The 14692-nt window shown below is 34.7% G+C and overlaps 1 protein-coding gene across 3 annotated transcripts; it reads left to right on the top strand.

The window, feature by feature from the left end:
• The first annotated feature begins 587 nt into the window (after nt 1–587).
• Nucleotides 588–13845, top strand: LOC130816102 (probable protein phosphatase 2C 62). Of its 3 annotated transcripts, XM_057682703.1 has the most exons (10): nt 588–855; nt 947–3099; nt 6893–6999; nt 7178–7253; nt 9507–9591; nt 10388–10551; nt 11707–11850; nt 12011–12139; nt 13007–13190; nt 13474–13845. In XM_057682703.1, exons 1-9 carry the CDS (start codon nt 678–680, stop codon nt 13166–13168), a joined length of 3198 nt encoding a protein of 1065 aa, XP_057538686.1. In that variant the 5' UTR covers nt 588–677; the 3' UTR covers nt 13169–13190; nt 13474–13845. The 3 variants fall into 3 exon arrangements, with proteins under 3 accessions (XP_057538686.1, XP_057538685.1, XP_057538687.1); XM_057682702.1 differs by having other exon boundaries at nt 13007–13845; XM_057682704.1 differs by lacking the exons at nt 11707–11850; nt 12011–12139; nt 13007–13190; nt 13474–13845 and having other exon boundaries at nt 9517–9591; nt 10388–10527.
• Nucleotides 13846–14692: the final 847 nt, after the last annotated feature.

Here is a 14692-nt window from a genome sequence, read left to right as displayed (position 1 = left end):
AATCCTGAAATTTTGGGTTTTTCACGTGGTAACCAAAATTTTTAAAAAATTCATGCAGTAAACCTGAGCTTTATCAAATTGTTCCGCCGTGTACATAAAACATTAGCAAACGTTAATTTCGAAGCTTTAAGGCTGTTGTACGCGTATTTATGTGATTCACCATTTCAAATGTATCAGTTTCAACCTTTTTCCCCAAAACATAAACCCTAACTCTACTGTCTTTGGATTTGAGGGGGAATATATGATTTGATGAAAGATGGTAGAGTTAGGGTTTATATTTTTTGGAAAGGTTGTAATTAATGACATTTAAAATGGTAAGTCATATAAATAAGCGTATAACAACCTTTAAACTTTCAAAATTAACGTTTGCTAACATTTAATGTGCAAAAAGGTCACGATTGAAAATTTTGGTAAACCTCAAAATTACCGCGTGAATTTTTTAAAAATTTTGGTTACCACGTGGAAAACACAAGCCTAAAAGTTACCACTTGAAATTTCCTAAAATTTAACAAAAAAAACTCACCTCAACCAAAACCAATTATATGTTAACACGTATTAAATATATCCCACCAAAACGAGTTTGTCCCTCCATCCCCATTCTCTACTGATAATGCAGTCATGATAAGAATAATTACCTTCTTTTATCCAAACTCCTCAGCTTGTGCCCATGTCCTCTAATGGCGGAATTGCTATGCAACATTAATTTCTCCCGTCTCTCCGTCCCACTCCATTTCTCTCCTCATCCACATTTCTGCTTCACTCGTTTCGCCCCTCTCAGGCGCAGATTTTCTAATTCCTCAATCCTCGCCAAGCTCTCTTCCGATTCCTCACAATTTGACATTATATCAGCAACTGGTAACGCTCAATTCTCACTTTTCCGATTTCATTGGTCGAAATCGAAATTCTCGAATTTTGATTCGTATTTTTCTCTGTTTTTGCTGTGTAGAGAACTCTGATGGTAGCATCATTTTCAAATTTGGAGATGCAAGTGAACTTTCTCAATCAGTAGAGGATTTTGATGTTCAAAATGAAGAGATATTGGAGAGTGAAAGTAACAGAATTTTGGCTCTTCAAGATAATGCTGTTACTGATGACGACGACGAGAGTGATGGAACTAAGGCAGACATTTTGGTCATAAATAGCTTTCAAGCTAAGGAAATTGCGAATGAACCTGTTGATTCTCTTATTAAATCAGAGTTTGTCTCTCAGTCCTGTGAAGATTCTGTCGATGATGAACAGATTAGTAATTCGATGTCAATTGCAAATCAACCTGCTCCTATTTATAAAATTGTTTCACTGTCTGATGCTAAATCTTCTTCAGACGCCGTTTCAGATGAACAAAATAGTGATTTGACTTCAATTGCGAATGTAGATACACTTGTTGATTCTCAAATTAATCCACGGTTTGATGTTCAATCTTATGAAGTTTATGTTAGTGAATTTGGAGAAGTGGAGAATTCCAGCGATTTCGACACGGTACAGTTGGAAAATCAGATAATAAATATGGTTGCAACATGTGATTCTAATGTTGAGGTGGCGATGATTGAGAAGGCTGAGGAAATGGCAAAAGTTTCCGAGGATATGAGTGTTGATGATAAGCTTGAATACGACGGAGATGAGTTGTCCGTTGTTTCGGAGGAAATTAATGGTGGTGGTAAACTTGAATACGGAGTTGATGAGACACCGGTCATTGTTTCTGAGGAGAAGATTGATGGTGGTGATGAGATGTCAATCATTGCTTCTGAAGAGGCGAGTGTTGATGGTGGTGAGATGTTGGCCATTGCTTCCGAGGAGGCAAGTGATGATGGTGATAAGATGTTAGCCATTGGTTCTAAGGAAGCGAGTGATGATGGTGATGAAGCCATTGCTTCTGAGGAGGCGAGTCATGATGGTGATAAGATGTCAGCCATTGCTTCTGAAGAGGCAAATGGTGATGCGATGTCGGCCATTGCTTCCGAGGACACGACTGCTTATGGTAAGCTTGAATATGGCGGTAAAGAGTCAAACACAGTTGCTTTTGAGAAGAGTAATGACGGTGGTAAGGTTGAATATGGTGGTGATGATCTGCTAACATATTCTTCCGAGGAGATGAGTGATGGTTGTGATGAGTCTTTGGTTAATGCTTCTGTAGAAATGAAAGATGCTGATAAGGTTGAGTATGGTGGTCATGCAGTGTCATTTATTGCTTCTAAGGAGATCAATGATAATGTAGAGGTTGAATGTGTTGATCAAGAGACATTGACCATCGCTTCTGAGGATACCATTGACAAGGTTGAATACGGTGATGATACGGTGTCTTTCGTTGCTTCTGAGGAGATCAATGATGGTGTAAAGGTTGAATGTGTTAACGATGAGACACTAGCCATTGCTTCTGAGGGTAATATTGATAAGGTTGGATATGTTGGTGATGAGACCTTGGCCATAAATTCTGAGGATACCATTGATAAGGTTGAATATGTTGGTGATGAGACATTGGCCATTGCTTCTGAGGATACCATTGTTAAAATTGAATATGTTGGTGATGAGATATTGGCCATTGCTTCAGAGGATACCAATGATAAGGTTGATTATGTTGGTGATTCGGCGTCGTTCATTGTTTCTGAGGAGATCAATGATGGTGCAAAGGTTGAATATGGTGGTGATGAGACATTGGTTATTGCTTCGGGGGACCGCATAGATGATGATAAGGTTGAATATAGCGGTGAAGAGACATTGGCCATTTCTTCCGAGGAGATGATGGATGGAGGTAAGCTTGAATGCAGCAACATTGATACATTGTCCATTGTTCCCGAGGAAATGGTTGATGATGGAAAACTTGATAGTGGTGATATTGACTCATTAGCTATTGCTTTCAATGAGACGAATGATGTCCGTAAGGTAATAAGTGTAAGCGAAGAGTTATCGAATATCAGTGAGACGAGTATGGTGGTACAATCAGAGGATGAGATTGCGGAGTCTGAGGCGGATGCTCTTGCTGCTGATGAAGAAGTGGAATTGATTTCTCCACCGTTAGAAGCAGAACCAATTCTTGATGAGGAAAGGGATTTTGAATATCTTGCTGGTGTCATAACAGTTGCATCAACTTTGGGCTTTGACAAGGTAAATTCTTACCTCACATGAGAAAAGGTAGCTCATTATTCCACCAAATTTACATTTTATTACTTTTTGAGCTTGGTAGACCTTGAACTTTGCTAAAAATGCCAAGGTGATGATGCTTGTGTTGCTTGTTTATGTAGGCATAAAATTGATAGTCTTAGTAGTTGACATCTTAATTCTTAGAATTCAATTTTGGTGGTTTCCATTGTTTGGCTTTAGAGAGTTACCAAAATGATCCCTCCATTATACATTAATCCCTGTATTAACAGTGTTGAATTAGATGAAGAAATTGTAGGATGTATTTATATTTCTTGACACAAACAGAATCACAATTGAGTTGATTTTTTTCTGTCTTTATGCATCCTCGAAGATGTCAATTGATCATTTTGATCAACAAGGAATCTGTACATCTTCCATTTTTGTTAAGTCATACTATGTACCCATTCTATCTTTCGGCCTTTCTACCTTCATATTGCATCCTTCTCCATATGATTAATGAGATAAGTGTTAGCATAGCAGACACCCTCACAATGGAGCTACTAATTAGGGAAGAAAATGATGCTTCAAGTGCGAAGGTGTGAGAAAAGGAATGCCAAGTAGTATGAGAAAAGGAGGGATTTTTTTTTAATTGTGAAACTGAAAAGCTTTCACTATCATCGATGACAAAAGTTGTGACCCAGGGCTTGTCAGAATTTTATGTAAGTGTTGCTGTGTTTTGAGTTTTGACCAACTTAAGTCAGAAATGTTCTGTTTCTTGTTTTCCATAGAGGTTATTGATGATGTTGACCATTGTAAACAATCACATTTGAAGAACCTAAAACCTCTTTCAGAACTTGCTTTTGATGCTTAAGAGAATGACGTGGAGACAATATTTATCTATGTCCTTAGATTAGGGGATCTATGTAATGGTGGAGATGGTTCTTCCTAAATCTATTCAGTATTATGGTGATTTGTGATTGTTACATCAATTAAAATAATATATTTAGCAATCATGGTATTTTGTACTAGTGTACATATGGGGAAGCGGTTGTCAATAATTTGGGTTAGGAGTCCTTAATAATACTAAAAGAGTTGATGGCTTGTGCCTTTAGCAATAAGCAATGAAAAAGCTTTGGCGCTCTGAAAAATGAACACAAAATTGATTGAAAAAAAATGAATTCTTATATAGCAGGGAAATTCATCCAGTGACTGTGTCTCTTTCAAGGTCAGGAATATTGTTTCCGCTGATGGAGTCTGCCAGCTCTGCCCCTATTGTAGTACGTGTTTTATATTTGGAGAGCTACCTCTTTTTAAGTTTTTTTTTCAATTTTGGTGCTTAAGAAAGAAATTAACATCGAACAAGGAGCTGGTGGTTTTTTGGACATGTTAGGTGAAATAATTTGAGGATTTCTTGCAAGGGTTAAAGGTCCTACTCAGTTTTGCGTTGGTTATGGCAGAACAAATGAGATGCTGTCCATATGGTGTTAGAGTGGTCAAAGATTCCAACTTTGTAATCTCCCTTACAAATCTACATCCCAAGTCCATTGACCGATGCCTTATCAGAGTGCTAATTCAAACAGTTCCATAAGTTTAGGAAACTCCGTAAGAGGACAAAATACAGCCGACAGACTCACAGGCTAGATAGGATAGTATAACACTGGGCGTTTGGATGATTGGAAATTTATTGACATACTTAAAATTTACACTTAATGGATCCCGGGCCCTGTCCAAGTGCATTAACCAATATGCCATGAGTTTTGAGTTTCTCCAACATATTTTTGCTTCACCCCTACAGAAGTCTTATCGTACTGTGCAACAAGTTTACAGAGTAAGAATGAAAAGTGACAATGGGTTAAGAGACTCCCTAGATTCTATTACAAATACCCTTAAGTGGCTCGCAAGTTTTGGGGCGTCAGATGTATGCAACCTTACTCTTGTTAGTGGTAATAATAGGTTGTTTCCGATCGGCTCTTGGTAGCAAATATCATATGCAACTTCACATAAGTGCGCAGTTTTTTACACCTTTAGGACGTGGGTGTTATCAATTCAGTAGATTTTTAAAGCTTTATGTCTTGACTGATACAATACAATGCAACCTTGTTTTTGCACCATGTATAAGTGAGTTATTGTTAAATAAGAAATATTCCCTTTTCTTTTCGTCAATCGAAAGGATATCACCTAAAAAATTCAGTCAGCTGACCCTGTAGTCAAGTTATACAATTCTAAGTTATGCATCAGGAAAGAGTGACAGACCCTCTACTGTGTTGACATATGCAAGACATGGCAAAGAGGGTAATCAAGACAGCAGAGCATAAATTTTTCATTATATGAGCCCAGAGGTAGTTAATGAAAGTTTTTGATATAAAAGGAAGTGGGGAAACGAATTGTAAGTCAATCATTTATTTACCTTTATTCTCCTTCAGAGTATTGTGCTAGCTTGAGCAGATATCTACTCGTCTTTGAAGGATTTCTCTCCTTTCTTTTTTATTCCTCTGTTGCCGTCTATATCTTTTCACTGCTTTCTTTCTTTCATATTAGTTCCAGTCCATCACACAATCCATCGCCCATATAATCTTTTTATTTCAATTGCCAACATACTCTAGTACTTTAGTTATGAAAAATCCTGGTATGCCTTTTCCGTTCCAATCATAAATGCCCAAATGAATAATGATACCAAACAAGACAATCTGCACGAGCAGTTATTTCCTTTCAGAAGCACATAACTATCTTGTAGATGTAACAGGGAAGAAAGACATTCCTACAAACATTAGGTTACATTATAATGTAAAAGTGTAAGACATAGGAACACCTGTGCTGCAAGAAACATTGGTACCACAGAGCGTAATAAAGGATGATTTCCAGTTTCCTCATTTCTGAAACACAAAGCAAACATTTGGAGAAAAACTTTGTTTGGTGTTCATCCTGAAGCGTATTACTGGTGTGAAGTCTCTCCAAACTAGCTGTTCGTGCGGGGGCCTAATCGGTTTCTGGATTTAGATTTTAGGCTTTCATATGTAATTAGAAATAGGTAGGGTATTTGTTTACTCGTGTCTATTATTGAATACAATGGTTTTAGTTTTCTCAGATCCTTAGAATGATATTGGTGAAGGCTGTTAAACATCCACAATTTATCCATCAAGTAAAAATGCTTTCCTATTCTTAGAGCTAGGAGTTTTACATCTGTGTACACCTTTCATTTTAAACCTAAGAGGCTCTTTATATGTCTGTCTGTCATTTTAAAGTCTGATCAAGTATTGGTACTGCTTTGGAAGTAACTTGGAGTAATAGAGAAAGAGTGGGGTGCTACCAGGGATTAAAAATCCATTTTCTTCTGAAAATATCGAAAATGAATGATGAATTAAGATGTTGGTATTAATGCTTATCCATCAAAAGACTATGGATATAAAGGAAGAACAGAGACTGAGAGAAGTGTAGCCATAGATTAAAATCCATCTTCTTATGAAAATATGATTAAGAATATGGATGGAAAATCAATGCTTTTCTTGCCAGATTCCTCATAGGTATGGTCTTGTAGGTTGCTGCTTCCAGTTATTATGTAGAGGTCAGACTCTAGAGGCTCAAATTTCATCTTCCTTTTGATTTATAAATAAGAGAAGAGAACTGTTGTTTGAAGCCACAACTTTATTTATGTCATCCACAAAATATATGATATGATGCCGTGCAACGTTAGTATAAGGGGTGGCGAGTATGATGGACGCCATAGCTATGGACATTTTTCAGATTTATTCATTTTTCATTTGTGAACGAGAATAGCGAAGATGTTAGCTTCTATTAATCTAATGAGTTTGTGCTTCAGGTTCATCACATGGCAACACCGTCCATTTCACAATCTGATGAATTTAGTGATATTTTATTAGCAGCTGGTCCTATTACATCAGATATAAATTCAGTCAATTTCGACAGGTTACTCTTGCACCCATTCTTTACTGAATATGTCAAAATATACCTGGTTTAAATAATAGAATATAGCATTTCATTTCGTCAATAATGGGTTATAGCCTCTGTATACTATATGTCATCAGTTTTCTAATGCTTTGGCTATGATCTTACACTGCTTTCTTGTGCATCATGTTCTATTCAGTCCGAACGAAGTGGAATCCTCTGCTCCTACATTTTTTATTTCATCGGCTGCTGCGTCATTGTCACATTCTCTTGAGGTATGATGGTATCCTATAAGATTCTCATATTCAATCAACGACATGCGATTACATCATGTTATTATCTCAAATCCACATGGCTTCTTCCTAGATAAGGTTTGGGTGTGTGTGAGGGGGGGGGGGGGGGATGTGGACAACATTAGCCTTGTAATAACAAAGAGTTTGTTACTCATTGATTCTTGAAGTGTCATATGAGATTATCTTTTTCTATTGGTTCGATAAGAAATAGCATAAGAATTGTTCTCATTCAGGCTGAAAAATTTGCATGGCGTTCAAGCCATTGTATGTTTTCAGAGAATGTAGCATAAAATTTGGTTTTTGAGCATTACAAACTGAAGACATTGTTGACTCTTAGAAACTTCATTAACATGAGAGCTTAGTTATCAATCACCAAATATTTGGTGTTTTCGTTAAAATATAATACTCCTGGTGTTTTCCAAGTAAAAGGAAAACAAAAAGAATTTAAAAAACATAAAAGAATCAAGTAATAATAATAGAGAGAGACAAAGTGGAAAAAGGGGAAAACACCTTGGTCTTAGAAAACTCATGGTGTTTTTCAAATTGTCCAAATATATTAATATAATATAACTATGGTCATATTGTACATAGGTAAGAAGATAAACCTATATTGTGATCCCTTTACTTCTACGAATTTTAATAGAGCCTAATAAAAGACACCTTAGTTTTTAGTAATATTGGCTTTTTTTCAAAAAAATAAAATGGAGAAGTAGCAAAGGCTTTGTTAGATATTTATAAAGCACAACACATACACACCCATACTACAACAATAATAATAGCAAAACTCTAAATTAATTTCTGGACCACATTCTATATCATAAAGATTGGAAAGCAAAGCACCATTGAATAGTCCTGGCGACTCTTTAAAGCTATAAGCTCCACTAATCTCTAACATTAAGGTAAATATTTTCCAAGGTAAAAGTTATGTGAAAAACTTGGACCTTTAACATCTGAGAATCCACAAGTCAAGTCACTACACGAAGTTTAAGGTTAATTTTGATCTACCCCTGAAAGGTTTTTCCAAAAACTTGATTACATCGTACCTAATTAAGGAAAAGTGTCGCAAAGGAATGTGGGAGATAAAGTTCCTTAGTGGGAGATAAATTCCTTAGTGGCATAAAAGGCTTGAATTCTTGCAAGAGTATCCTTTCTATGCTTAGGTTGTACGTCTTTCTAATGATACAGTAGCAAAAACTTCAAAGTGAATTTTGTATAACCATTTATAAAACCAAAGAAATGTTTGATATCAATCTAATGAGACCTAAACTACCCCTTTCTGTACTTGTAGACGTTATCCCACACTACTCAAAGATTTTTCTCTTACTCTAGAGTCTAGACCAAAGGAAGCCAATTTTAATCTTAGATAAAAGGTAAAAAATATATTTTTATTCAATGTGTTTTTCACACTTAGAAAACCTACAACATAGGCCTATGTATACTATACAAGAACTGGTTAGGGTTTATGAATTGTGGTAAATAACATAAACAAATTAAGAATAAATCTAAGCCTAAAAATAAGAAATTTAGTTTTATTTTCTAACTATCTTTATAAGCTTGCCAACTGGTATTAGAAATCAAGGCACAAATGACACAAAGTACCGAGACAAGACATGGGAGAGTGGGTTCCCTAGCCACTATATCCTTATGGCTTAACACCCCCTGCCTAGCCTGACTACTATCTGTTATTAGAAATCAAATTGATGAAACGCTACTCCAATTCCATTTCTCCTTCAAATAGTAAAATCTTGTATGCTATACTACCATATCCAAGTAGCTTCAAATCAACATCTCAGAAGCATTCTGAATGTGTCATTCCAAAAAAGAAAATAGTACTAATTTGTTATCTTCTGTCAAAAAACCTATGTCAATTAAAATTCTTCTTTTGTATTTTTCTTATCAGTTTGGAACTTTGAAACTTCATGTATAAGGCATCCGAACTTGCATCATATTTCTTTGAAGAAAATAGATTGAATAGGTCAATATCATTGTCAAGAATATTACTTCCACGTTCAATTCTTAAAGGAAAATTATTTTAGCTTTGAAGACTATATCGATGTTCTAGCAGGAAATTCTTAGTTATTTCTGTAAAATAAGGAAATGCTAATGAGTATCCGAACAAGTTACTAGTTCTTATTATGACATCAACCTAACAACATTTGCACGATAAAGAATTAAAAAACAGATTTTCAATCGTTGAGTCTGCCGTTCAGTAATTCAAAGAATAATAATTGCCAGGCTTTGACAGGTGGAAAGGATGCCTATTTTGTTTCTGAGGAATGGTTTGGTGTGGCAGATGGCGTTGGTCAATGGTCACTGGAAGGTGACTTTTTAAACTCTCTTAATTATAGTACCATATCATGAAATTGTTTGTCTGTAATTGTTATTGTAACTTTTTCTATTTATATTATAGTACCATCTCAGAATTTAGTGTATCTTACAGCCCAAACTGAAATACATATTGCAGTTATATTATTATTATTATTATTATAATAATAATAATAATAATAATAATAATAATTATTATTATTATTATTATTGTTATTATTTATTATTATTATTATTATTATTAATAACATTAAGGAATACTATGTTGTATAGAATAACACAAAGCATGATAAGTTACTTTTGTTTTCTGGTTATATTTGTGAAGGCAGCTAAGTTCTGCATTCACAAATATATTGTGAACTTGCCATGCTGATACTGTGCTGCAGCGTTTAGTTTCATTCATTAGTTTCACATGTCATCCCTTTTTTCTGCTAAGCATTTTTTCATCCTAATGGACTGAGAAATTAGTTCAAATGGCCTCAAAATGGACAAAGATGCATCTCATAGCCACAAACACTGGTTGCTGGTTGGAAAAGAAAACATAACACTTTATTTTACTAAAATACGTTGCAGGGAAATATTAGAAACCCATAATTTATCAGAGTTTTATTGTTATTGGTTTCCCTTCCTGTTGCTAATTGAGTATGATGACTCGATGACCATTTTAAATTTACTTGTCTGGCCTATATGGATAATTTATTGGCTGTGATTTGTGTACTTCTCTGTATGCCAGTTTCTTCTATTGAAAACTTCAAATATTTTCTTATGAATGATTTGGTTTGTATTTTCAGGGATAGATGTGGGATTGTATGCTCATGAACTCATGCAGAACTGTCAAAAATTGCTGAAGAGCAATGCTGGAATAACTGACGTTAAAGATCTTTTCCAACAAAGTGATGCTATGACACAATCAACTGGTTCAGCCAGGGTTATAATTGTTCATGTTGCTAATCAGGTAATTTTCTAAGCCCATCTCTTATTCAGGAAAAAAAAAACCCTACTGAAATGAGTATGAAAGTGGATTATCCTAATCATTTCTTATCAATTTCTCTCTCTTCCCATGTGCACAATTCCTTAATGATCTTTGTTGTTGTTGTTGTGTTTGATGCTTTTGCAGTAAACTTTCACTAAATTGCTTCATTTCACCTATTTCGGTTACTCTTTATTCTCACAAAAACAGGATTACAATTTTTTCACATTACATGTTCTCTTTGCACTAGCATTCTTATTTCCTTAGAAGTACCTATATAGTTATGTAATATTATGAATGATGTATGTTGGAAGCACTTTTAACATTGATTACTGTTCTTATTTTCTGTTAAACTACAGGGCTTCCTTTAGCGGATACACATACTAGAGAATGTACTTGAATACCAATGATTATTGATAAAAGGACTGGTTTTGGTTTCCACCCAATGTTGATAATTGCTTTAAAAATAGCTGCAGAATTCACAAGTATTATGTGAACAACAAAAATTTGCGGCAGTAAATTTAATCATTTATATCTTCTACAGTAATTAATCAATTCCTGGACAATTTAACTATCTAGATAATATCTAATAAGATTTGTATAAGGATTATTGAAATCTCCTTTTTTTCTAAATAGTATCTTTTCTATTTTTTGTTTCTTGTGAGAAACACTTTGTCAAATTTACTAGAAACTTCATGAAGTGGCATCTAAAACATGATCCCAGCTAAATTTTTAGTATTCTGGTCAATTGATTCTGTTTTCGTGCCTTTTTTTTCTTAAGTTTATGGTAAAAAAAAAAGGTAAATGATATGGAAAAGGTTAATGAAAGACATCGGAAAAGAGACAAGAAGAGGTGGTCAAAAGAGCTGAAAATCATTCATTCTTACCCAAAAATGGATTTAGGCACTACTTCACAAAACATTTTCACTCAAAGGTGTTATGTAGCTAAAGGAAATTTATAGAGGTATTTCCTTATGGAATGAAGGCTTCTAAAATAACCTTTTTGATGACAAAACCTTGAAACAAATGTGAAGTTTTTGAATCAAATATTAGCAGACTGGAAACAAATAGTCATTCATATAAGTTTATGCTTTCCTGAATTTTAGTGAGGTTAGTTGATTTATTACTTTATTATTTCAGGGTCTCCATGTGGCAAATATTGGAGACACGGGATTCATGATAATCAGGAATGGGGCTCTCTTCAAAAAATCTTCTCCAATGCTTCACGAATTCGGTTTCCCTTATGCAATTGGCTTGGGCGATGATTCAGTGGAAGATGTTGAGGTTTGTTTTTATACAAAGATATAAATTGGTTACTTTTCTAGATGATCTTTAGTTTCAAATAAACTCATGACTATCTGAGACAACTATGTGGTTTTTTTAAATATCTTAGTGAAAATTGCTATGGTGAAATTGTTGCTGCTTATGCTTTTCTGTATTGCAGGAATACCATATTGAACTAGAAGATGGTGATGTGATTGTGACAGCAACGGATGGCCTTTTTGATAATCTGTATGAACAAGAAATTGTTTTCACAGTTTCCAAAGCTTTGGAAGCTGGAATACATGTACAGGTGTGTAGCTCCAGTGCTCTTTCGTATTTATTCCAACAAATTGAGAATTCACTGCAAAACTCGTCTTGTGAATATTATAAACAGGTCATAGCAACAAGTTTTGGTCATTTAGATGTAAATTTGTCCCATTGTCTGTCTGCTCTGTCCTTGTGACAAATGGATTGAACCTGTGTAACACAATTCACCAGCTATTTTTCTTAGACAGCCCAAAATATAGCCTAAAACCGACCATAATGCACTTTTTTGGATACACAATTCCCGATGAGATTAACGAATCATGTAACACTAGATTGAATTGTTCAAGAGTCACTAAATCACAATATCATCAGTCTTTGAGGCTTCAGCATTGTGTGCAACCTTTAACTGGCCCCATGAGCATCAAGTTCAAACCCATAAATGGTTTGCTCCTTAAACTCAACTCAAAATTTAAAACTAATCAAATACCAAGATCTTATTTTCCGTGGAAAACTTAAGTAGGTATCCTTAATAGTAGTTGAAGTGATAAAATAATGTAGGAAAATAAGAATAGAATAAAATAAAGATTGATTTCAGAATATTTTTTTCTATGCTTTTAGGAAACTAAGATATTAGTGTTATTGTGTTTCTATTATTAAGTTTCTGCATCTTGTATTAATAGGGTTGTTTTCCTCTAATTTGAATTAAATGAAATAAACCTATCTTTCAGGCTTAAACCCTAAACCTAATTTCAATAATTAAATCCTTCAAATAATTCCATTCAGAAATGCACAATTCACCTGATTTGTGATAAAATGTTCTTGCTGTGATTCATCGTTATTGCCGAGTCTTCCCACCAGCTTTCTTTCTGATTTTAACTTTTTCTCAATAAGTGATCTTATCTGTTTGCAGGAGCTAGCTGAACTCCTAGCTACTAAAGCACAAGAAGTGGGGAAGTCAGAAAATACGAGAAGTCCTTTTGCAGATGCAGCACAGGCAGCAGGACATCCAGGATACAGTGGCGGCAAATTTGATCATGTGACTGTCATTGTGTCTCTTGTGCAAACAAGATAGACTTTCTTGGAGTGACTTCCAGGTTTCATTACTATTTGCTACTCCTACTCTACTTTTAAAGTACCCAAAAAATTTAACTGTTGTATGTAACTGTATCGTGCGAGTATTAGTTTCGTTTCTCTCCACTGCCTCTATTATGTAAATGTTCAGTGATCTGATTAGGCGATAACACAATATTTGTTTTCTCCCCTCTACATAGTTTTAACTTTCAAGCAGATGCAATTTTCTGAGATGACACTCACGAAAATCATTATTATTCCTTGTATTTTTTTCGGAAAGTGTGGCATACTACTTTTACAATTCAGGGTCGCGAGTTATGGGAAGGTTCTGAGTTAGCCATGCCTGAACTACTGAGCTGCAGAGTAATAATTGAAGTTAGCTACTTGGCTGAGGATGAAATAAAGTAAACATTGAGAAGAAGGAAGAAGCTGAAGTTAATTTATAGAAAACTAGAAGCTAGAGTAGTTGGTGAAACTCTAAATTGAATAAAAGTTTGTTAGATGATGTGGCGAGTTGAGGATAAATAATGATGTGGCTTAGTTTATTAGCATAATGGCTGAGTTGTTTTAATTAATGATGATGACGTTTGTAAGTAATGAATTGACCTGTATAAATAGCATTGGATACATTTCTGCAATTCATCATTTAAGAAATAAGCAAATTTCCACTTTCTCTCATTCTGGTCTGCCCTCTCTTCAGTCTCAAATTCTTAAGTAAATTTGTGGAGTAATTGTTTTTTTGCTAATTTATACTTGTACATACATGGAATTTACAACTAGAGTGAGCCAATCATATACTTCACTAAGTTAAATGTGTTGAATATGTAGATATAGAGATAACAGTAGATCCTTATATTTTGGAGCCCTTGGATATAGTCAGGTACTCACGTCATATGAAAAAAAGGGATTTGGGATTCGAATCTAAAGAAAAGGATTCTCTAGACCTGTGGATGCAAGGGCTCTGTTGTATATATATATATATATATATGATTTGGATCATGTGAAAACAAATTAAAGTATTGAAAACTAAAAACCGGTGTACATAAATGCTTAAATGGTGTATATATTCCGTTGGCAATTTTGTAAATAATTTGACATTTGCTAAAAGGTGTACATATATGCTTAAAAGGTGTACATATTTAGATGACATTTTTGTATATAGTTTGAACTTCTTAAATGTTATGGAAAATAATAATATTTCGACTCACATTTGAGATTGCTTCTTAGGTGCTTTGATTGTATGTTATGGAGAATAGTATATCAAGTTTTCTGATGCTAAGGTACGAATTAGGGAGATTACTCGGCCAAGGTACCTTTGCGAAGGTTTATTATGAAAGAACATTCAAACTGGTGAGAGTGTGGCCATCAAAGTGATGGACAAAGAAAAGGTTTTAATAGTTGGGCTTATAGGTCAAATTAAGAGAGAAATCTGTCATGGGTATGGGTAGACTGACATCGGAATATTGTATACCTTTATGAAGTGATGGCAAGCAAGACCAAGACTTGCTTCATAATGGAGTATGAG

This window comes from Amaranthus tricolor, chromosome 6 (genome assembly GCF_026212465.1).
Source record: "Amaranthus tricolor cultivar Red isolate AtriRed21 chromosome 6, ASM2621246v1, whole genome shotgun sequence".
Classification (NCBI taxonomy): domain Eukaryota; kingdom Viridiplantae; phylum Streptophyta; class Magnoliopsida; order Caryophyllales; family Amaranthaceae; genus Amaranthus; species Amaranthus tricolor.
This window is presented reverse-complemented; position numbering and strand designations above follow the sequence as displayed.

Excerpts from the sequence above, each read along its gene's own strand:
- LOC130816102 (XM_057682703.1), top strand. The coding sequence starts at position 678 with ATGGCGGAATTGCTATGCAACATTAATTTCTCCCGTCTCTCCGTCCCA. Across the intron at positions 9,592-10,387 it reads TGGTCAATGGTCACTGGAAG|GGATAGATGTGGGATTGTAT; the intron begins GTGACTTTTTAA and ends TTGTATTTTCAG. Across the intron at positions 11,851-12,010 it reads ATTCAGTGGAAGATGTTGAG|GAATACCATATTGAACTAGA; the intron begins GTTTGTTTTTAT and ends TCTGTATTGCAG.